The sequence below is a fragment of the Acartia tonsa genome, chromosome 3, assembly GCF_053477335.1.
Source record: "Acartia tonsa isolate MP-2025a chromosome 3, ASM5347733v1, whole genome shotgun sequence".
Taxonomy (NCBI): Eukaryota; Metazoa; Arthropoda; class Copepoda; order Calanoida; family Acartiidae; genus Acartia; species Acartia tonsa.
In genome coordinates, this window is record NC_137262.1 from 29,561,851 (window position 1) to 29,585,935 (window position 24,085).

A 24,085-nucleotide genomic window follows, 5' to 3' on the forward strand; every position below is an offset into this window, starting at 1 on the left:
TTGGACCGTTTTGTTGTTGCTATTTCTAAAATTATTTTTTAGGATCTGAAGAAGAGCCTGGTTTAGTATTAAAATTAATAATCAAACTTTTGGGTGGATGTCTTCCCATGTATAAGAAAAGAATCAAACCTGACGTGAGTTATTTTAGTGCATAGCGTTTATACCTTTTCTTAATAATCTAATTTTTTGTGGACATTTTTACCTATGTAATCGAATGAGAACTGACGGTAATATATTATTTAGTAGAAAATTGAGCTAATATTTGTGCTTTTTTTAAGCTTATATGCTGCATTTCCTTACGAGCCATCTTAAAATTGTTATTACTGTAACTTTGTATTTTCGGCGCTGACTCATAAATAGAAGAACTTTTAAACTACCTACTGTATTGTTATCATTACGTCTTGTATAACTAAACCCATATCTTGAACAAAACCCTTTATTAATTTATCTATTTTGTTTAGAATTTTAGCAAATATTTGGTACAATTATTTCAAACAAAATTAGAAGAAGCGGAAGAAGATCATATTCAAGCAAGGTACAACAATTTTTTTATCGACATAATAAACGATTTTAAAGAAGAAAACATCTACATGGGCAAATAATAATAAACATAACCATCGAATACACATCATTACTTTGAATCCTATACTACCATTTAGGTAATGCTTTCTTATATAAGTGGAAACATTAACACTTTTACATCCACAAAGAAAATTAAGCGATTCCCATGAAGATTAGGTTTAATTTGTTTCTTCAAAGTTTTGAGATTTCAATGTTGTTCTTAAATGTAAAAAAATCTTTGAATTAACATTAAGAAAAAAAAATCTTCAAACTCAAAAAACATTGAAAAAAATGCCCTATCAAAATATTACCTATATAATGTATATTTTCCTTTTTTTCTTCTCTGGTTTTAACTATAATCTTACATTTTCTCAATTAAGTTGCCATTCCTATTATTATACTGTTTATCAAAATATTCAAAATCTTTTTATTTTAAATCTTTTAAATTTAATTTTAGATTCGACAATCCATTTTCTAAGCAAGTGGAGAAAGATTTTAACGCACTGCATTTAAAAGACAAGGTTGTGGTTCTGCATCAACTTTGTGAATATAGATTAGAGGTAAAAATTTATTTCTTTAATTGGTCTTATTTTTGGGGCAATATTTAGCTCTCTATTGGTAAGATGTATAGATAATTTTATAGAGCAGTATAAAAATCAATATTTCATTTGTGAAAAAGAACCGTTTTAATTCAAGCAGCTATTAGATCTTTGATGCCTATGTCAGACGGATGTATGATATAAGGGGGGTTTTTTTAATGCAACCATCTCGTTATCAATGATTAAATGACACTTAGAATTCGAATTTCGATCTGAAATTTTTCATCAGTAATCCTTGATAGGCCTATTTTCCCTAAATCGAACAAGAAGTTGGAAAAGCAACGGCTGGCAGCTCAGCCATTTAGCCGTTTTTTGCCTATTTTCAGGGCAAATTCATCAATAATTACGTAGGAATCAACTTTTTAAAACATATTTTTGGTTTAATTCATGTTAAATTATAGCAATAACCATTTTTTAAATTTCTAGTACCAACAGATACCGACTAGAACCGTTTGATAATGTTTTTGAGAAATTAAAAGTATTATGTGGAGATAGGTTTCGTGACTAATTTACTCTTAACATATCCAAAAAATGGCAAGACGGCTGAGCCGCCAGCTGTTAGCCGTTACTTTTCCAACTTTTTGCTCGATTTAGGGAAAATAGACCTACCAAGAATTACTCATGCAAAATTTCAGATCGAAATTCGAATTCTAAGTGCCATTTAATCATAGATTACGAGATGGTTGCATTAAAAACCTCCCCCTTATCCTTTTCCTCTTATTTTTCGAATGATGTTTCCTAGAATGTTTTTGTTCAATTTTCTTTAGACTTGCAAATTAATTGTTCTGCTTATTAAGTTCTCACACTTAACAAGTGGATTGTCCTTCCTTCTTATTTTAGAGCTTCGCTTTTGTGGATGTTGTCATCCTTGTTATAAAGATTGAAAACAAATTATTACCTTAATGATTTCACTGTAATGTAATACCTATTTAGTTTTAAAATGATAAAATCATAAAAATTTTACAGAAATTAACATTTTTAAGGCTCCTGATGTTGGTGAAAAAGTGAAGAACTTGGACGCTGCTAGCCTGCGGGTGGAGCCGCTGGGAGTTGACTCTGAAGGTTCTACCCTCTGGTACTTTTATGGTACAAGACTGTACAAGGAAACTGCCACAGATAATTATAGGTTGGAAAAGAAAAGAAAGAAGAAACATAAAAAGGTAAAAATCCTTAGGATTTTTTTATTTTGATTACGTCCCACACTCCTTTACATACAAATCTGTTACAAATTATCATTTCCTGCAGATAAAAAACTAAGAGTTCTTTTTAAGAACATTTGCTACAAAACATTACTTATTAACTGATACAAAATAGCTTTTCTTCAAATGCACATAGGGGCAACAAGGGGCAACAATTCGCCACCCCCAAATCAAGTTTTAAACATTCTATGAGTATTATCATACCCAATGTACATCAGATTTCAAAGGAATCGTAAAAATACGCTTTTTAAGTAAGCATTCTAATGCATGGAAGTCAAGAAATGCAAAAATTTTCTTACAGAAAAAGGCATACTTTTTGTGTTTCACCAACAATTTTAAAAGTATTATAAAATCTCTTAGAATTAACGTAATTAGACAAAATAACTTCTGATGAGTCATGCATTACATATATTTTGACAGTATAAAAGAAAAAAACACAAATTAAAGAAATTAGTCCTAAATAATTCTAGTTGAAGTCAAGATTTTAGTTTTTATTTGTTTGTTTTTTAATCAACATTTAAGAAGACAGTAAGAGGAAACATGTTTTCGCCGGGTGTCGCCGGCTAAAAAAACGATATTTTATTAACCAAAGACATATTTTAATCGCCAGTACTGATTTCATTTACCCCCCCGCGCCCCCGTAGGGGTTTTTAGCCCGTTTTCTGAACGTGGGTGCACGAAAAGCTTGTAAGAAAAGGCGTTTAAATGCGCTTTTAAAGTCAAAACTTAAGATATAATTCAAATAAATAAAAGACACAAAAACATAGACATATTGGGAAATATTTATTCTGACTTAGAATTAAAGTTAATAATAAATATTTTCAAGTTCCATTTACTAAATGATGGGGAGGAGAGGGGGGGGGGCTAAACCTAAACCTAAACCTCTTTATGTTTGATGTTTTAATGTAACTAAATAATCGTTTCTATAGATTATTACAAATATCAGGGATCTAAAGGGATAAGACAAAGGTCAATAAATTGTTGTACATCCCCAATGATAATACACAAAATTACCCCTTGTGTAGATTAAAGTTAGTAGTTAAAACGTTTGAACACACAACTGTAAAACTTTGGGGACTAGTGTTATAAACAGCCCAATGTCCCCTACCTCACTGCGGAAAGGTAAAGTTAATATGCAAATAACGTGAGGTTCTTATAATCATTCTAAATTGTTAGCAAGTAGTCTATCTGTCTGTCTATTGGTAATGCTTTGTTTTTAAATTATGTAGTTACAGGGTATTCATGTTTAAAGTCAGCAGTTTTATTTAGAAAGGGGGGGGGGGACTGTTAATTACACTAGTCCCCAAACTTCAAAGTTTTATAATAACGTTTTTATATTCGTTAGCATAAGAACTTCAGGAAATTTAATTGATTTTTTATTGGTTGGTTCATTAAGATGAGTGTCAAAACTTTTCAACCACTAATTGTCATCTACAGACAAATAATTTTGTAATATAATTTATTAAATATGTATCAATATTGGGGATGTACATATTAATCGGTTATTGTTTTGTTCCTTAGATCCCTAGGTGTTAATATATAATACAAAGTAGCTTGATGTCTGTTTGTCTGTCCGCCCATCCCTTAAGATCTCGCTAACCACTAAACTGATTGAATTCTACTCTTCAGGGAATATATTTACTGGTCCTGTGGTTGTTTAAAGATCTTTTTCAAAAATAAAAATCCCCCTCAATTTTTTCATATTTCTATAATTAGGGTCGGTCCGTCCGTACGTCTTTTACTTAACTTAAACAGGCTACTAGAATTGTCCTATCGATCTCAAACGTTTCATGCTGATTTCTACAACAGTTAGGTACGACTTAGAAAGCACAGCAACTCTATACTCGTTACCAGAAAGTCCTTACATCCATTTATAACAAGCTGATTTTTACTTTTTTAACAACAAATAATGGTTTTGAATGTTAAAAATATCCTATTCATCTGATTTTTTGAATACTGATTCCTATTTTAATAACGTCTATTGTTATAAGCGAAGCATCTCTATAATCAAGTCCTAAAAACATCAGTATGTCCTTAAACAGTAACATGTATTTAATCAGTTTTAATTACAATTTTGTATAGACATGCATTAATATTCAGTTCTGACACTTCACAAGTGTTAATGTTCGTTTGTCCTTCCATTTCAGAGCTTCGCTTCATTCATGGATGTTGTCATCCTTGTTTAATTACCTCTTGGGGCAAATCCCCTAGAGGCTAGGGGCGAAGCCGCTAGTATACATATAAACAGTAAACAAGAATCATAATATCATTATAAATATAGATATTAGTTAATATTAGTTAATCATGCCCACATTTATAATGGATTTATTAAACATAAAAATAAAGTGAAACTTGTAGCTTGCTAAAATAAAGGATCCCCATCCACCCCCATTTACACCATCCCCTCCCCTCCTACTGAAATGAATTCCATGACCCCAAATTTGACACTTTGAACACTAAAATCGGACTACAATTAACCTAGTTACACTTTAAAGGGCCCAAAAAGCTAGTGATAGGGTAGCTGCGCTTCTAAAAAATTCTCATATTGCTCTGATAACCAAAACCCCTAATTAGACATTTTAATCACGAAATTCAAGATAGTTGATGGATAGATAGATGGATAGGTAGATGAATAGATATATGGATAGATAGATGGATAAGTAAATGGATAGACAGATGGATAGATGGATGGATAGATAGAGGGATAGATTGATGGATGGATAAATTGATAGTTGATGGATAAAGAGATGAATAGTTGATGGATAGATAGATGGATCGATATATAGATGGATAGAGAGATGGATAGAGAGATGGATAGAGAGATGGATAGATAGATGGATAGATAGATGTATAGATAGATGGATAGATAGATGGATAGATAGATGTATAGATAGATGGATAGATAGATAGATAGATAGATGGATAGACAGATGGATAGATATATGGATAGTAGATCTTTTCATGAAAATACCCATTCTCGAATTTCATTCTTCTGCTAACCTAAAAAGTTACTTTAGGGGCCTAGAAATACATGTACAAAATTTCAGCTCTCTATCTCTACTGGCGACCTAGCGCCAGGCATGTAAAATATCAACAGATAACGGTAGCACGGCGGTTTTAACAATATCTCAGTAATGTGCAGGTTTTAAGCTCTTCTGCATATTTCAATTTAAACACATAAGGCCAAAGATATTATATCCAAAAAATCTTTTGTCAAAGTCTACTCTACACCTAGCGCCAGTCAGTTTTCTAAAATCATGCATTTTATACCTGTGAAAAATGAAATCGCCAGCGCTAGGTGTAGAGTAGACTTTGACAAAAGATTTTTAGGATATCATATCTTAGGCCTTATGTGTTTAAGTTGAAATATGCAGAACACCTAAATTCACCTTCCAAGCCATTCTCTATGCATTTTAAATTTTTTTATGAAATAACGGGATTTCAAAACTGCCTTTTGAAAAGGCCTAAAAAATATCTTTTTTTGTCCCTTTTTTCACTGTTTATAGTTACAACTTATTAAGATATTATTCTCAGTTAAAAAAAAATTGGCGCTTCCAGCACCAAAACCTGCAAAAACAGGCAGTTAAACTTCTGTACCCCTACTTAACCCCCTAACAGATCCCCCCCTCTATCTCGGCTCCTGTTACAGATAGAGACGTAAAACTTTTTTTCTGGTGGTTTTTTAAAGCTAAGAAAACCAAATTTTATGACGAACTATTATTTTTTATAACAAAAAAATACCTTTTCTGACCATCGCCGAAAAACGACAAATAACGGAAACCACCAATTTTGGCGGTAAAATTAAGATATTATTAAGATATTATTCTCAGTTAAAAAAAAATTGGCGCTTCCAGCACCAAAACCGGCAAAAACAGGCAGTTAAACTTCTGTACCCCTACTTAACCCCCTAACAGATCCCCCCCTCTATCTCGGCTCCTGTTACAGATAGAGACGTAAAACTTTTTTTCTGGTGGTTTTTTAAAGCTAAGAAAACCAAATTTTATGACGAACTATTATTTTTTATAACAAAAAAATACCTTTTCTGACCATCGCCGAAAAACGACAAATAACGGAAACCACCAATTTTGGCGGTAAAATGGCATTTGGCGGCGCTAAATAATAATTTTTATCTGTTTATAGTTACAATTTATTAAGATATCATTCTCAGTTAAAAAAAAATTGGCGCTTCCAGCACCAAAACCAGCAAAAACAGGCAGTTAAACTTCTGTACCCCTACTTAACCCCCTAGCTTCCCCCCTCTATCTCGGCTCCTGTTACAGATAGAGACGTAATACTTTTTTCTGGTGGTTATGTTTATTTTTAGAGAAAATTACTTTTTCTAGTCATAGCGGTCAGACCGCTCCTTATCCGCTTTTTAGCAGCCAGCCGCTAAATATTAAAACTGCTGTAGAGCAGCCAATTTTAAAGCTAAGAAAACCAAATTTTACGATGAACTATTATTTTTTTTAACAAAAAAATACCTTTTCTGACCATCGCCAAAAAACAACAATTAACGGAAACCGCCAATTTTGGCAGTAAAATTGCGGTTGGCGGCGCTAATTAATATTTTTATCTAAGAAAACCAAATTTTATGATGAACTATTATTTTTTATAACTACATAAGTTTTGTTGTCCCTTATTTTTATATTATTTGTCAAAATTTATTCAGAAGGTACCATGTGATTAATCATATATATTTATTCATACTTTTCTACACTTTTTGTGTGTCATATCAGATTGATTTCTAGATTTTCAAGTTCTTGGGAAGGTGGTGTTACCATCCCCCAAATTAGTTATAAACCTTCCCAAGACCTAAGAGAAGCTACCCTGTTATGGGGAACCATATCAGTTCAGCAGTTAGTGAGATCCTTCAGTACAGAGAGACATAAAAACAGACATCCTGTTCTCCCCCCTTAATAAAATATCCTCCCCCCCCCCCCCTACCTAATAAACACATTGGATGTCCTTGAAGGGGAGAATGGTAATATTAATACAATTTTTTTTTTACACTATATCAATATTAAATATTTTACAAAAGTTTATATAAAGACAACCATAGACACAATTTTTCTCACTATCACTGATTATAAACTTTTTTTTGTTAGATACTATAAAAATAGGTCCTTCACTTATTGTATCCACCTTTCAACTAAAATCAGAAGACATTTCCAAAGTCATTTTATGCATACTAGCACATAAGAATCACCAGCAACTTCGTTTTCTGTCCATGATCCAGAATCTTTCTATCAACAGTTAAATTTTGAAAATACATCTTGCATTTGAAAAGGAAAATAAGAAAGATAATATGCAATAGGATGGAAAAGATCATCTTGGTGTTTTTAATAATTAGATTTGTATATTTTGATTTTGTTTTTAACCCTTTATAGACAAATTGATAATATTTCTAGGATCATGGAAAGAAAACAAAGTCATTCCTAAATTAGGACAGAAGTCACCTTCCTAGGAAGGACATAAGTAGCCTTCCTTATGTGAGAATTTGTTAGATGAAGGGCATAACATGCCTCCCTTAACAAAGATTTTGCAAGATTGAGGACATAAGTAGCCTCCCTTCACCTCACAAAACCTAGCTTTTTGATCCTTCACATATCAAAATCTTGCATAAAATTGGTTTTTGGTCCATCACATAGCAAAATATTGGAAAACTTAGCTTTTCTGTCCTTCACATAGCTAATTCTTGCAAAACATAGCAAATTCTTACAAAACATAGCAAATTCTTGCAAAACATAGCAAATTCTTACAAAACATAGCAAATTCTTGCAAAACATAGCAAATTCTTGCAAAACTTAGCAAATTCTTGGAAAACTTAGCTTTTTTGTCCTTCACATAGCTAATTCTTGCAAAACATAGCAAATTTTTGCAAATCATAGCAAATTCTTACAAAACATAGCAAATTCTTGCAAAACATAGCAAATTCTTACAAAACATAGCAAATTCTTGCAAAACATAGCAAATTTTTACTAAACATAGCAAATTTTTACAAAACATAGCAAATTCTTGCAAAACATAGCAAATTCTTACAAAAATTCTTAGAAAACTTAGCTTTTCTCTCCTTCACATAGCAAATTCTTGCAAAACATAGCAAATTCTTACAAAACATAGCAAATTCTTGCAAAACATAGCAAATTCTTGCAAAACATAGCAAATTCTTGCAAAACATAGCAAATTCTTGAAAAACTTAGCTTTTCTGTCCTTCACATAGCAAATCTTGCAACACATAGCAAATTCTTGGAAATCTTAGCTTTTCTGTTCTTCACATAGCAAATTCTTGCAAAACATAGCAAATTCTTGGAAAACTTAGCTTTTCTGTCCTTCACATAGCTAATTCTTGCAAAACATAGCAAATTCTTACAAAATATAGCAAATTCTTGCAAAACATAGCAAATTCTTACAAAACATAGCAAATTCTTGCAAAACATAGCAAATTCTTGCAAAACATAGCTTTTCTGTCCTTCACATAGCTAATTCTTGCAAAACATAGCAAATTCTTACAAAACATAGCAAATTCTTGCAAAACAAAGCAAATTCTTGCAAAACATAGCAAATTCTTGCAAAACATAGCAAATTCTTACAAAACATAGCAAATTCTTGGAAAACTTAGCTTTTCTGTCCTTCACATAGCTAATTCTTGCAAAACATAGCAAATTCTTACAAAACATAGCAAATTCTTACAAAACATAGCAAATTCTTGCAAAACATAGCAAATTCTTACAAAACATAGCAAATTCTTGCAAAACATAGCAAATTCTTACAAAACATAGCAAATTCTCGCAAAACATAGCAAATTCCGACCACCGGTTCATGAGATATGGTGACCTGGTGTCCTTGGTACCGACAGTAAGATTTGGGAAATGTTTTGCAAGAATTTGCTATGTTTTGCAAGAATTTGCTATGTTTTGCAAGAATTTGCTATGTTTTGCAAGAATTTGCTATTTTTTGCCAGAATTTGCTATGTTTTGCAAGAATTTGCTATGTTTTGTAAGAATTTGCTATATTTGGAAGAACTTGCTATGTGAAGGACAGAAAAGCTAAGTTTTCCAATAATTTGCAATGTTTTGCAAGAATTTGCTATGTTTTTCAAGAATTTGCTATGTTTTGCAAGAATTTGCTATGTGTTGCTAGAATTTGCTATGTTTTGCAAGAATTTGCTATGTGAAGGACAGAAAAGCTATGTTTTGTGAGGTTTTGCTATGTGAAGGACAGAAAAGCTAAGTTTTGCAAGATGAAGGACATAAGCAGCCTTCCTAATGTAAGAATTTGTCAGACAAAGGACATAAGTCACCTCCCTTAAGTTAGATTTTGTTAGATGAAGGACATAAGTAGCCTTCCTTAGATCAATCAGATCAATTTCCAGTGACTTCTGTCCTAATTAGGAATGACTTTGTTTTCTTTCCTATTTCTAAATGTTAATTTATTTAATTGCCTGCGTCTGGCATCTGACTGAAATAAAAATCTATTACATTAGTTTCAACAATTAACTGTGTTGGCCCTTTCCGGACCTTAATCAGCCAATTTTTGTATGAAGTCTTTTATTGTGATCATAAATAGATAAAAATATTAATTAGCACTGCCAACCGCCATTTTACTGCCATTTTACGGCACTTTCTGTTATTTGTCGTTTTTTGGCGATGGTCAAAAAAGGTATTTTTTTGTTATAAAAAATAATAGTTTGTCGTAAAATTTGGTTTTCTTAGCTTTAAAATTGGCTGCTCTACAGCAGTTTTAATATTTAGCGGCTGGCTGCTAAAAAGCGGGTAAGGAGCAGTCTGACTGCTATGACTAGAAAAAGTAATTTTCTCTAAAAAAATACATGAACCACCAAAAAAAAGATTACGTCTCTATCTGTAACAGGAGCCGAGATAGAGAGGGGGGGTCTGTTAGGTGGTTAAGTAGGGGTACAGAAGCTTAACTGCCTGTTTTTGCCGGTTTTGGTGCTGGAAGCGCCAATTTTTTTTAACTGAGAATAATATCCTAATAAATTGTAACTATAAACAGATAAAGATATTATTTAGCGCTGCCAACCGCCATTTTACCGCCAAAATTGGCAGTTTCCGTTATTTGTCGTTTTTCGGCGATGGTCAGAAAAAGTATTTGTTTGTTTTAAAAAATAATAGTTCGTCATAAAATTTGGTTTTCTTAGCTTTAAAATTGGCTGCTCTACAGCAGTTTTAATATTTAGCGGCTGGTCGCTAAAAAGCAGATAAGGAGCGGTCTGACCGCTATGACTAGAAAAGTAGTTTTCTCTAAAAATACATATAACCACCAGAAAAAAGTTTTACGTCTCTATCTGTAACAGGAGCCGAGATAGAGGGGGGGTCTGTTAGGGGGTTAAGTAGGGGTACAGAAGTTTAACTGCCTGTTTTTGCAAGTTTTGGTGCAGGAAGCGCCAATTTTTTTTTAACTGAGAATAATATCTTAATAAGTTGTAACTATAAACAGTGAAAAAAGGGACAAAAAAAGATACTTTTTAGGCCCTTTCAAAAGGCAGTTTTGAAATCCCGTTATTTCATTAAAAAATTTAAAATGCATAGAGAATGGCTTGGAAGGTGAATTTAGGTGTTCTGCATATTTCAACTTAAACACATAAGGCCTAAGATATGGTATCCCAAAAATCTTTTGTCAAAGTCTACTCTACACCTAGCGCTGGCGATTTCATTTATCACAGGTATAAAAAGCATGATTTTAGAAAACTGACTGGCGCTAGGTGTAGAATAGACTTTGACAAAAGATTTTTTGGATATAATATCTTTGGCCTTATGTGTTTAAATTGAAATATGCAGAAGAGCTTAAAACCTGCACATTACTGAGATATTGTTAAAACCGCCGTGCTACCGTTATCTGTTGATATTTTACATGCCTGGCGCTAGGTCGCCAGTAGAGATAAAGAGCTGAAATTTTGTACATGTATTTCTAGGCCCCTAAAGTAACTTTTTAGGTTAACAGAAGAATGAAATTCGAGAAAGGGTATTTTCATGAAAAGATCTAATGGATAGATAGATGGATAGTGGTATGGATAGATATATGGATAGATAGATGGATAGATAGATGGATAGATAGATGGATAGATAGATGGATAGATAGATGGATAGATAGATGGATAGATAGATGGATAGATAGATGGATAGATAGATGGATAGATAGATGGATAGATAGATGGATAGATAGATGGATATATATATGGATAGATAGATGGATAGATTGATGGATAGATAGATGGATAGGGTAAGGGGGGGGTATTTTCGGGAGGGGTTAATCTGGTAATTTTCTATCTACCTTCATAAAATGACCTTTATCTCCATGTTCCTTTCAAATGACAGAAAAAAACATAAGAGCAAATTTGTTTGTTGTTAAATTACCTACAAAAAAGTATAAAATGAAATTTTTGTGAGATGAATTTTAAGGGTACTAAATAATTAAATCCCCTTTTTGGTTGATTTGCCCCAATGTGAAATGTAATGACCTATTGGTTACGTTTATCTGATCTTTGAATATTTGTTGTATTTTAGGAGAAGAAGCGGAAACGGAAAAAGTCGAGTATATCTGAACAAGAAACTGAGTCAACAGAATCTGATGGTGGGCTGGATACTGCAGACAGCAGTCAGGTACATAATTCTTCACTGGGTATTCACTGGTATAACTTTGTCACAAATGGATAGATACCAAGATAGTATCAAAAAGTATGATATTGCTATCCATACAACAATTGGATAATTACAGTCAAATGATATAAAAATTGAGAACATGAACCTTGCCCTTTTTTCTTTGACATAATTTGTATTCAACAGTTATTTTTACTAATGATTTTCTTTTTACAAATTTGGACCTTACTATACATGATATAGGCATATATTATAATAATGATAATCTGTTTCTAGGATGCTGACGGTATTGAAAAAAGCTCGTGGTCTGTTGTCTGTATTACAATTCAGGTTAGTATTTCTATGTATCTTGAAGAAACATCATGATAACCTACGTCCTACATGCATTCTGTATAGTTAATAAAAAGCTTATTATTTGAATGTTTTAATTATTATGATTATTAGTATAATACAAGTTATTTTTAGTTAATCAAATCTTTCTTAACTACCTACCTAGAACATGTCTGTTTGTTTTAGTAAAAAGTACAAATATTTGGGCTTGTTTTTTGTCTCAGAAATATTGCTATTCTTCTATTAGCTTTGTATTTATGCGCCTAAATTGTATAATATATAGGTAGTTCTCCTTGTTACATATGGATGTTATTGTTTAGGATTGGGAAGAATTAACTGAGAAATATCGTGGAAGCAGTCACAAGGAGGACAGAAGGTTATACAAACTAATACAAGGAAGTTTTCTACCTGAGATTAAAGATATGTTCAAGTAAGTAAATTTTTCAAACAACCAAAGTATAAATGTTTATGCCTTATAATCAAGCAACTTTTATGAAAAAAAAAACTGTTATAGCTTTTCAAATTTCATATTTTACATGGTAATACAATTCAATACTCAATTATAAAAAATCGAATATACTTTTATGGTTGTTGGAGATTGTTTAGCTCCAGATTTTCATACAACAAACTAGAGACTTTAAAATTGTTTAAGTGATAAATCATTAGCCGTATATACCTAAGGTTTGAATCTTATTCTGCTTTTGCGTCAATGGACCATCAAAGATTAAAGTCAACCTACTAGTTATACCATGGACGGCGGGATAATGGACAGTAAATAATATTAAACTGGTACCCAAAGTATTATAAAACACGTTCTTGCATTCATTATCTTGAATATTTCAATTAAATCTTAATGATACAAACTTCAGAATTAAGGAGGGCGGGGGGGGAGAAGTTCTGACACTTTAGCGTAAACAGTGAGTATAGGCTTTGTCTTTGGACTGAGAGAATAGGTTATTTGGGATAAAATCATTCTTATATGATGAATTTTCCCAAGTTTTAAGATTTTTTGGATAGGCCTCCAAGTTCAGGAGCTGCAGGCCTCCAGGTCCTCTCTGTACAGGTAAAAATTAAAAAAATAAATTTTTTTTTGAAGAGTTAGAAGTCAACCTATGAAACAAAATATGCATATTTTGTTTCATAAGTTGACTTCTAACTCTTCAAAAAAATTTTTTTTTTCATTTTTACCTGTACAGAGACCACCTGAAGGCCTGGAGCTCCGGAACCTGGAGGCCTATCCAAAAAATTTTAAAACTTGGGAAAATTCATCATATTAGAATGATTTTATCCGTAATAACTTATCCTCTCAGTCCAAAGATAAAGCCTATACTCACTGTTTACGCAAATGTGTCAAAACTTCCCCCCCCCCCCTTTATCGTCACTGGACTTATTCCTAAATTATTAACTTTAAAATATACCTAACAAACAAACTTTTCAGGGAGAAGGAGAAAGAAGCTCGACGAAAAGAGATGGAAAATCTATTAAATACCAAAAGAAGTTCTTCCAGAATTGAAACTCTTAAAAAAACTCAAGAAGAAAAGGATAGACTGTTAGCAATTCAGGTATTGTTATTTCTAGAAGTACAGGTTTACTCTAGAGATCGGCATTCCTGTAATGCTCTTCTGAACCCTTTTTGATGGCTTTAATACATTTACACAACGTACAGATGGCTCTTTTTTGAAACAACGTCTTTTTTCAAGTTATAAAGTGCTAATTTTGCTGTGGCTTAATCTTAATTATTCCTATTAATATATAGTTGCAGCTAGTCAACATTATCAAAATATCTCGTTAGTTTTCTGATTAATATCAAAAATCATAAATGTTTTATTGCTGAGCTACTTTTGGACATCAAGGTACTTATTTGAAATATATTTGATTAAAATTGTGTATTATGTTCGTCTTTATTTTAGTTGGCCGAACAGGCAGAGGCCGAAATGGAGGAGCGGCGAGGCCGTAAAAAACGCGGCCGCGTAAATTGGGACGAAGAAGAATCACTTAGCGGCAGCAAGGAGGATAACGAAGGACGGGAGGAACGTGCCCGACAGCGCGAGATTATGAAAGAAATGCGTGAAAAACGCGCGGCGGAGAAGATTGTAGAAGAAAGGTTTAAGGATGATGTGGTTGCTCAAAAACTCAGTATTAAGGAGGTAGCATTTCCTAATTTTTTTATTTGTAGAGAAGCCTTTGTACGTTCGTTAGTACGTTAAAATTGATACACAGAGATTAAAACTCACAAAATCAACCATTTACGCGCGCGCATTAAGATGCACAAATAAATTGCATACCTAATTTTCCATCAACATTACAATTACAAAGTTTTCCTCTTGATTTTTAAATTATTTTTTTTTAGTTTTGTAGAGTGAATCGTGTTATTAATGCGCTACTTTTGAACATTTTGCCTTTTAAAAATTATCAAGAATTTCCATTTTAGTCTGAATCCTACTCTAAGCATTCCCGGTCTGCAGTTACCTATTCCTCCGACTTAGACGAAGAACACCCCCTTCCTCTAATATCCTCCAACTCATGCACTAAGGGATTATTCGGCGGCACCAAGAAGGTCCGCCAACAGAAAGATTCCTCGACGCGGCCATACAAAAAACGGCGGGGAGACGGCGGCGGTTCCAGCGATGATGGTTCTAGTTATAGTTCAAGGGATAGCTCACCATCCTCCGGTTCTGAGGATTTTAGGTAAAATGCTTCTTTTTAATAGGAATTTTCTTTGTATGTTACTAAGTAGGGATGGCAATTCGTCAAATTGTTAGGTTTTGTTATTTTATTTTGTTGTTTATATTACATATATATTATTGTCAACACAGTGTATTTTATATTACTACTCTAATAGGGAAAAAATCAGGTTTTTTGTTAAAATTATATTTACCAAAATATGTAGCGCGAGTGTGAGTTTAAAATGTAAAAAAAAGTTTATAGGATGATTGAGAATGAAAACCTTAGTTTTTGAAAAATATATTTGGCCTGTACTATATTGGGGCGAAGTCTTTATTTTTTTTACACACCTTCATTAAATGACATTTTTCTCCATGTTCTAATCGACAGACAGAAAAAAACATCATATCAAATTTATTCCTTATTAAATTGCCTACAAAAAAAGTATAAAATGAAATTTTTGTGAGATGAATTTTTAGGGTACTTATTGGGTTTCAAAGTCGGACGACAAAAATTTTTTTTTTCGAATTTTTTGCTTCGGTCGGAAAAACGGTAAGTTGGACAAAAACTGGTAAGAGCTAGAGCTTAGACGTCTTCAGGGGACTTATTAAGAATCTAATGGGCTATCCATTTCCGTTTAAAACTTTAAAAAGGCTTGTATAGTTTTTTCTCAAATCGACTTTTTATGAGGCGGGGCGAACTCGGTTTTTTCACTTTTTATACTAACTTTTTCAATTTTATATAAAAAAGTGAAATTTTCGAGAAAAAAAAATGATTTTTTTTTGTAGAAAAAATTGTCCGATCTTCATAAATTTTTTTGTGAATGCTCTTTATTACATGTAGCAACTTTGACCTTTTGGGCATGCTGTAATTAAATCAATATGTCATAGGTTTTTTGAAGCTGGAAAATCGACCACAGATTTTGCCAAACTTTTCTTTTTTTCAACTTGAATTTTTCAGGAAATTTTGCTAATAGAACTAATTTTTTTTTGGCCAAATCTATTCAAAATTGCCTGAATTTTAAGGATCCGGCTTAAAAGTCATAAAGAGTTATTTTTTCTAGTAGTATTTTTATGTTTTTTTATCAAAGAAAAATTTCGAAAAAAGTCAAATTTCGCGTAGTTCGGAAAAATTATTTTTTTGGGTAGAAAAAATTGACCTATCTTAATAAAAATTTTTGTGCATAGGTACTCTTTATTTCATTTAGCAACTTTTACCTTTTAGGCATGCTGCAATAAAATCAATGCGTCATCAATTTTTTGAAGCTTGAAAATGCCCTACCGACTTCGCTTCGAGGCGGGGCGAAGTCTGTGCCGTTTTTGAGATCAATTTTGACAAACTTCCCAAAGTCCTAGGTTTACGTCCTTTTAGGACCTGATCGACTTTTCCGAGATCTTTCTACTGGTCTTGGTCCCATTTTTAAAAAATAATTTTTACGATTTGCAGGTTTAAAAAACCGAAAAAAGCACAGAGTTCGCCCCGCTTTACCCTATTTCTTTTTACTACCTACATATTTTCTACTTTCACGTAGGTAGGTACTTAATATTTTTATTTTCTAATCCAAACCCGTAATGATATTTAGACCAACACGAAAGAATGGACCTGTTGCCCGAGCATCTTTTGCCACGGCCTTGTTGAAAGCAGGAACTAAGTCAACCAAGGACTCTAATCTGGAGAAGGTTGCCAAGCTGAAGGATGGTGGGACACCTGTCGCGCCTGAAGAAAAGAAACCAATTAGACAGGTAACGAAAAAGAACCCTTTGTCTTGGTTATTTACTTCAGTTTAGAGGGTCTGGGGTGAGGGGAAGTAAGGTATGGTCTTGATTTGATGAATATGTAATAAATGAAAGACAAAAAAAGTAAGAGTTTACTCTAAACCAATCATATGATAATGTTCAGCTGTCAGGTTCAATTCACCTAGGTATTAAACGTAGGTCACTCACCTGTCATACTTGGGTCTTGGTTCTGTAGTCTGATATTTAGAGTTAACTATCCACCAAGTTATAGGACTTGCTTCATTTTCCCCCCTCAATCTGTGGTTTCTTTGATTTTTTCGAACCCTTTCAATTTACAGACTTATTTTTTCTGTTGATATAGGTAATATGTTTTTCTAGGTTCCTGGTCATTTATTGCAAACTGCCGGGAAGGGATTAATAAACTGCAACAAATTTTCCAATCAACGAGAAAAACAGCTCAGCGATGAATTTGACGATCTTATCAAGCCAAAAGCGCCGACAATATCGTTTGGTTTGTACGGCGGACACCTGGCTATTGACAAGGACAAGGATAGAACTTCGTCGCGTAGTAATTCTACGGATGAGGACAATTTTTCTTCTTCTTTATCTACCAGTGATTTTAGTAGCAGCAAAAGTACCCTAACTTTATCTTCCCTGTTAACGTCGCAGGCGTTAAAACAACAGCAGCATGCACCGCCACAACCTATGCAACAACAACAAACGCAGCCACAGCAACCACAACAAGAACAACAGCAGAGTACAAAGCGAGTGTTTTCCAACTGGGGCGGAGAGTTTTTCAAGAAAAATTTAGATTATCGTGCCAATACAAACAAAATTCTGGAGAAAATGCAGCTCAATAAAACTGGTGGGCCGCCGGGAACTGGCGGCGGCAATGGCGAAAATGGTACCTTGGCCGCAAACGGCAGTTTTAGCCATTCATAGTATTATATTTTGGTAGATTTTTTTCATCTTACTGCAAATAGATTTTGCTTCGAAAATTGGGCTTTCATTGAAAATTTGTCGATTTTATGGTAAAAATTCATCACACTAAAAAAAAATTTACATAAAAATGATTTCTATTCCACGCATTTCTAAATATTTAGTACAAACAAATATAAAATCTTAGTAGCTCACATTCTTAACAAGATCTATTTTAACAAAATCTTATATTTTCTTGCCAATTCAATATGTAGTTAGGACTTATATTAGATGTATATTCTTCTAATTTTAATTTATGAGAATTACTCTACTTTGGTGCCAGGTATAGCAAAAAAGAATGCTATTTTGATGTCAGAAAACTTCCATTAGTTTGAATCATTAAGAATAGCTTCCTGATGAAAACTGTAGAAGACTATTTAACACTTATTCTTTTATTTTTATTTCTCTTTACATATTTCTTAATTCAATCTTAGGAAAAACTATGTCTCGCTCAGGTATATACATTGTCCAACAAAGGTAAATAATCAATTTTGTTAAGCCTAATTGATTTTTTTTTCATCCTTTAAGAGGGCCAAAAAAAAAGAAGAACGTCTCTTTTTCTTTACGTATCTGCGGACAACTGCCTACAAGAAATAGATGTATTTTTTCATAAATATATTTAATTTTTCTTTAAAATCATAATAGTTAATCAGTATTTTTAAATAATAAACAGCAATGCAAGCTCAAAAAGTCTACTTTTCAATAATAACATCACATTTTTATTATGTAGGTATTAAACATTCCTAATTTTAAAACCAGTGTATATTGTATTTGTAGTTCTCTCTCTTCATAAGCATAATCATGAATATTTTTTATATTTTACAGTTAGGTACATGAATAATCTAATATGTATTGGGATAGTTAATTTATTATCATCTTTTATAGATCCTAGTTTTCTGGAAGTATTAATGATTTTGGCCTTTTTATAGATTTTTCAATGTTTTTCGTTCTTAATTACCAATTTTTTACAATTTTGATTTCCATACTTGTAAAAAACAAATCGGAACATTAATAAGGTTAGCGTTGCCTTTCTCTCTCTCGATGAAGGAAGCTAGATTTCTGTGTTTACATTTTGAAAATAGTAGTTATGTTTTGTTGTTGTTGACTTCTTAATACTTGCATGTCTTTAAAGCAAGACCCATAAAGTGCTTTATATAGTTTATTATCTGTCCAAATACATAATTGTTAATCATTGTATCTAACTATTAAAAAGTACTTAAAAAGGAAGATTGATCTCAGAAGAATTAGTTTTATTTTCTCTCACTGAATGATTGCTCTTAATTACGATAATACTCGGCCTAATATACTCATCTTATGCATAATCAAAGCAGTTAGGATTTTGAAGGAACTACATTCTACGTTAAAGATATGTTACTAACCACAAAGTAACAAAGTGTGTCATATTAGCAACTGAATCATTCTGCAAATATAAAAACAGCAAAGATTTACATTTACAATTTCAATTAACTTTAACAATGAAAAGTTTTTCAAAATCCTAACTGACAAACATAAAATGCTCAATGTATTATTATATAATGTATAATAAGTTTTATTATTATGATGTAGTATTTCAAATGAAAACTTTTATGTATTTTATTTAACATAATAAATTATACCCAGGGAGGGAGGGGACATTGGCCTATTTATTACACAAGTCTCTAAAGTTTTATAATAACGATTTCTTATTTGTTGTCTCAAGAACAACTTTAATAAAGTTTTGATTGGTTGGTTCATTAAGTTGAGTGTCCAAACGCTCCAACTACTAATTTTAATCTAAAGAATGGGTAATTCTGTGTATTATGAATGGGCATGTACATCAATTTATCGGCCATTGTCTTATCCCTTTATATCCCTGATTATACCTATATGTTTGAGTTGCCATATTTCTTTATGTTTACGGGCTTTCTTTTGTTATTTTTCTTTGATGAATCTCAGTTTTATACGTTTGTAATACCTATTGTTTTTTTTTTTTCATTGACAAATTAGAACATTACTATTAATTTATGTAATTAACAATAAATTGAAAATCTGGCCCCAAAAAAATAATAATAGTTATTTATTGCATCGTATTATAGACAGCTTTCCGTGAATATTAAAAGAAAAAATTATATGATAAAACCAGTTTTGTTAGACCCAAGGAGCAAAGCCCTGGTGTAACAAAAAGGTAGGTAGGTCTTAATTTTGACTTTATTTTAATATTCTTGGAAAATTGTATAATACGATGCCGCATATAATTTTTCAGTATGGCTGAGAACCGGTTCAAATCCAGCGGATATTAATCGGTTTCGAAGCCACACTGGAAAATTATTTATTAATTGTGCTCTAACTTGGAAACGGGCTATGACACCCGAGGAAAAAATTTATTTCCATTTATATTTTTGTTGGGCTTTCTTAAACAATTTTAACATTCCTATTTTAGTGTATAATGTTTAAAATGTAATTTAGTAAAATTATTATAAAATGATTTTTTAATGGAAGGTTAAATAAAAATCTATGATACATTGGTAAAAGTAAAAATAATATTATTTTAAATTTATGTATTAATTTTTTAAAATCTACCAATGTTTTCTAATGAGTATTTTAATATATTATTTTAACTCATTTAATTCTTCCTTTATCTCATATTCATAACCAAGTATTTATTTTGAGAAATGAAAAAGACAATTGTTTTTTCTGTATTGACTTACAAGGCATTTGTTAATTCCTAAAATTGCTGCAAAATTTAAACATTACTTTTGAAAATGTATTATATTAGGTCATAGGGCAAACACAGGAGTGACAAACATCGGAGTGGACACTTAACCTAACCTAAACTATTTTAAACCATTTTATAGGTTTTTATTAAATGCCTAACCCTTGCGGATTTATTTGTACATTCATAACTTAACCTAATCTAACCTGTAAAGAAATACTCAATTAACTTATTGTTTTGGACTCTCCTGTGTTTGTCCACTCGGACGATGTCACTCCTGCGTTTGTCCTGGAAGCTTATTTGAAAATGACTTATAAAATGTTTTGATAAAACTTGAATTTAAAGTTTAAAGAAAGAAGACACGAATACTTGTTGAAATAAAAGAATTCTCAATCTTTGTTGAACTGTGATTTTAGTCATTGTATGTATATTACATTTTTTCAGTCTTCTTACTTTTTTGTTTTTAGATGTATTGAACCATTTGGTTTAAGTGTATTTCTTTATTTAATAATAACTGTTGGTTGTATTAAGAAATAATACTACAGGCAAAAGTAACTTTTGTATGCAAAGCAAATAGGTTTAATTAGCTCAGCTACGTTATAACCAGGGTCTATTTTTTTCATCCGTTCATCCGACCAAGCCACTTATTTTTTATCATGTGTCGTAGTATTTTATATGTATTAATAAATAGATTTGTTCATTCCTAATAACTATCTTTTTTGTCGCAATTTACCACTTTTCACTCCCATTAATTGAAGATTTAAAATTGCTGCGCAAGTCTTGTTATTTTAATTGGTTTATATTTTTTCTAGTCTATGCAATTTTTACTTCCATGTTTAAAACCTTATAGTACATTCTAAGAAATACTTTAGAATATAAGAATAAGTACTAGAATTCTTTGATAAAACAAAAAATTCCTTTATGAAAAATTTGACAAAATCTTCGAAATTGATTATGACAAAAAAAGAATAACTGAATTTAGCCAACCAATAAATTATACCTATGTGTTTTTTTTTGTAGTATTTAGTAAATATATGTATGACATTTAAATTTATATCGATTGCAATAAATAATAAAAAGTAGGTATGTTATGCGTTTTCATTTATTTATTTCAGTTAATTTTGATATGTATGTATTCTATACAAAAAAAAAACATTTTCTGAAGTTACTTTTTGAATTTTTCCTCCGTAAGCCTTCCAGTCCAGCATTCCCCCAGAGTAGATACTAGAAAGAAAATAATTTGTTCATTGATTGATTAGCCATAGTTGTTTCTTAGGGCTTAGGGTATCAAAACTATTCTCTCAATATAGTGATCACATAGCAAAAATTGAATTTCTACCTTCTTCGAGAGAAATTTTTAGTTTTGCCAGGTGATCTATAACATTGATACTTTGTATATTTAATTGGAATACCCTTTCCAGCCTGATCAAAATTGCGAAAATATGATAAATAACTTACATTATTTGTTAATATTTTTAAAAAAAATCTATTTTGTTAAGTATTAAAATATGAATTATCTAACTTATGTCTGAATTTAAATAATAATAGTTTCAGGGTTAAAAAGGCAAATTTCTACATTAATTTAAGTGTCGATTCTGATTTATATAAATAGTCATTTATATATTTTTACTAGCAAATGAATATACATTGTTTCATTAATTCATTTAGGTTAGATCTTTTTACTGAAGCCAATAGTGAACAAAATATTTGTCGGTAAGGATAGTACAATGGTGGATTAATTACCAAGTTCTTTCTTATGTTTTTCTAAATATCTTCCATTGTTCTATCCCTTCCTAAATATGATGAGATGTGAAAATGATTACCTGATATTTGTGAAACCAAACTTGAGAAACACTAGAGCTGCAAAAATAGCCCGAGGTCCAGATCTAAAGTTGAGGTAACATTTACGAAGCCTAATTAATCTTTAACTAGAATTTGTCTGTTAGTTTGTAAAAAAAACACACGAATCTTTCGTTAGGGATCTTATGGGATAAGACGATGACTGATAAATTGATATGCAATGACAAACATAATCACTCTTGTCGGTTGAAATTATTGGTTAAAAATTTTGAACACAACTATCTCAAACCAACCATTCAATATTTTATTGAAGAATCCAAGGGTTTTGAGCCAATGAATAAGTCATAAGATAGCAAAACTTTGGTTACCAGTATAATTTACGGTCCAATGTTCCCTCCCTGATAGGCCTCAGAATTGCTACTCTATAATTTGATTATGATACCTGCAGTGAAATATAATGTGATCTTCTTTACTTATCTTCTGCAAATTCAACTTTCCCACAAATTCTGATTGTGAAGATTCTTCCAATGACTTGATTTCTTTCACTAAAATCAACAAGGATCTAAGCTCAATAGTTTATATTAATATCTTTGTTTGAAAAGTTAAGACACTGCTAGTTTGAACCAATCAAACTTATAGTAAGAACCAAAGTTCTTTGAGCTAACGAATGAGAAAACTTTTGAAACCCCACACCTTAAAAAAAAGATGTTTTTTTTTTGCGCCGCTTTTACTAATTATGGCTCGTCAGTTTGACTCACAAATAGTGAAGAAAGTTTCATGCTTACATGGAATATTGATTGATTGTTCCAATTTACCATGTTTCTCTAATTCACCTAAAACATGCAATAACCATTTGATTCATTCTTAATATATATCATCATTGCTAGCAGCTACGCCCCTCGACCCCACATTTTCAATTTTAGTTTTAAAAAGAAAAATATAATTTTGGGGTCTTTTTTCTAAGGGCGATTTCTCTTTAGAGGGTAGTGGCACCCTTCCCCAAAATAGGTAAAAACCCTCCCAGAGGACCTATGAGAAGCTACATTGTAAAGGAGAACCTTATCAGTCCAGCAATTAGCGGTACGGACTGACAAACAGGCATCCTGTTAATTTAATTTAAATCCAACAATTACCTGGATTTCTGACATCAATGATAACATACTTTTCTGGTTTACTAAAAATATGCGATTTAAATATTTTCCAAAATGGCTTCGAATCCGTTTAATATCCGCTGGATTACAACCGGTTCTGAGCTGTACGGAAAAATCATGTTTTGTATCGTATTACAGAAATTTCTACGAATAATAAATTTAAAAATTATAAAGTTTACACCAGCCTTTTTGGTCTAACTAATCTGGAATTAATCTTATATTTTTTATTTAACTATCCGCGGAAACCTGTCTATAAACAATGCGTTAAATAACTATTATTTTACTAAAACTTTAAAATTGTGTGGTACTACTTTTTTTTACCAAGATTCAGTTAACTTCTTTAGATCTTCAAATTTTACCACTAAAAATAAAAGTATTATAGAAGTGTTTCACTTAATATTAATGTATTTAAATATTTTGAAATATTTATCTTTGTTAACTTACATTTTAAAGATTCCATAGCAGTTAAATGTTAAAAGAATGGTTGTTATATTTGTATTAAAACCAGAGAACTGAATATAACATCAAGTTTATTAAATAAAACTTGATTTTTAGGAGGCTTATTCTGAAAATTATTACAGGATTAAGTTTTTCATGTCATTTTTTATTGCAAAGTTTCTTTTTATTTTATTACTGGTATTGTTCTAATTTTAATTTAGTTGTTAAGACCATAGCCTTTAGAATCTTATAATTTTTTAAAAATATTCTTGGAAAATTGTAATACAAGATGCTATACATGATTTTTTTTGTATGGCTAA

General features: G+C 31.6%; 2 protein-coding genes and 1 long non-coding RNA gene across 5 annotated transcripts in view; 2 read left to right on the plus strand and 1 right to left on the minus strand.

The window, feature by feature from the left end:
- Positions 1-21,458, plus strand: part of LOC145313855 (uncharacterized) — a 21,846-nt gene extending 388 nt beyond the window's left edge. Inside the window, exons 2-14 of one of the 3 annotated variants that reach the window (XR_013877529.1) lie at positions 43-134; positions 462-535; positions 1,019-1,121; positions 2,144-2,320; positions 11,884-11,979; positions 12,253-12,306; positions 12,627-12,736; positions 13,745-13,868; positions 14,217-14,453; positions 14,738-14,994; positions 16,553-16,712; positions 17,085-17,737; positions 17,853-21,458. Coding sequence is in view for 1 of the 3 variants with exons in the window: in XM_080153502.1 (XP_080009628.1) it covers positions 43-134; positions 462-535; positions 1,019-1,121; positions 2,144-2,320; positions 11,884-11,979; positions 12,253-12,306; positions 12,627-12,736; positions 13,745-13,868; positions 14,217-14,453; positions 14,738-14,994; positions 16,553-16,712; positions 17,085-17,648 (2,048 nt within the window). In the remaining 2 variants the exon portion in view is untranslated. Of the gene's footprint in view, positions 1-42; positions 135-461; positions 536-1,018; positions 1,122-2,143; positions 2,321-11,883; positions 11,980-12,252; positions 12,307-12,626; positions 12,737-13,744; positions 13,869-14,216; positions 14,454-14,737; positions 14,995-16,552; positions 16,713-17,084 lie in introns of all 3 variants that reach the window. The other 2 variants (XR_013877530.1, XM_080153502.1) reach the window with 2 other exon arrangements.
- On the minus strand, positions 20,646-23,894 carry LOC145313858 (rhodanese domain-containing protein CG4456-like). Its single transcript, XM_080153509.1, has 7 exons — positions 23,772-23,894; positions 23,649-23,688; positions 23,310-23,350; positions 22,962-23,009; positions 22,619-22,721; positions 22,200-22,262; positions 20,646-21,600 (listed from the first exon to the last, which is right to left on the minus strand). The coding sequence occupies exons 1-7, from the start codon at positions 23,785-23,787 to the stop codon at positions 21,492-21,494; spliced, it is 420 nt and encodes a 139-aa protein (XP_080009635.1). The 5' UTR covers positions 23,788-23,894; the 3' UTR covers positions 20,646-21,491.
- LOC145313859 (uncharacterized) overlaps positions 22,043-24,085 on the plus strand; it is a 195,955-nt gene continuing 193,912 nt past the window's right edge. The window contains exon 1 of the long non-coding RNA XR_013877531.1: positions 22,043-22,273. This is a non-coding gene — a long non-coding RNA (uncharacterized LOC145313859). The remainder of the gene's footprint in view (positions 22,274-24,085) is intronic.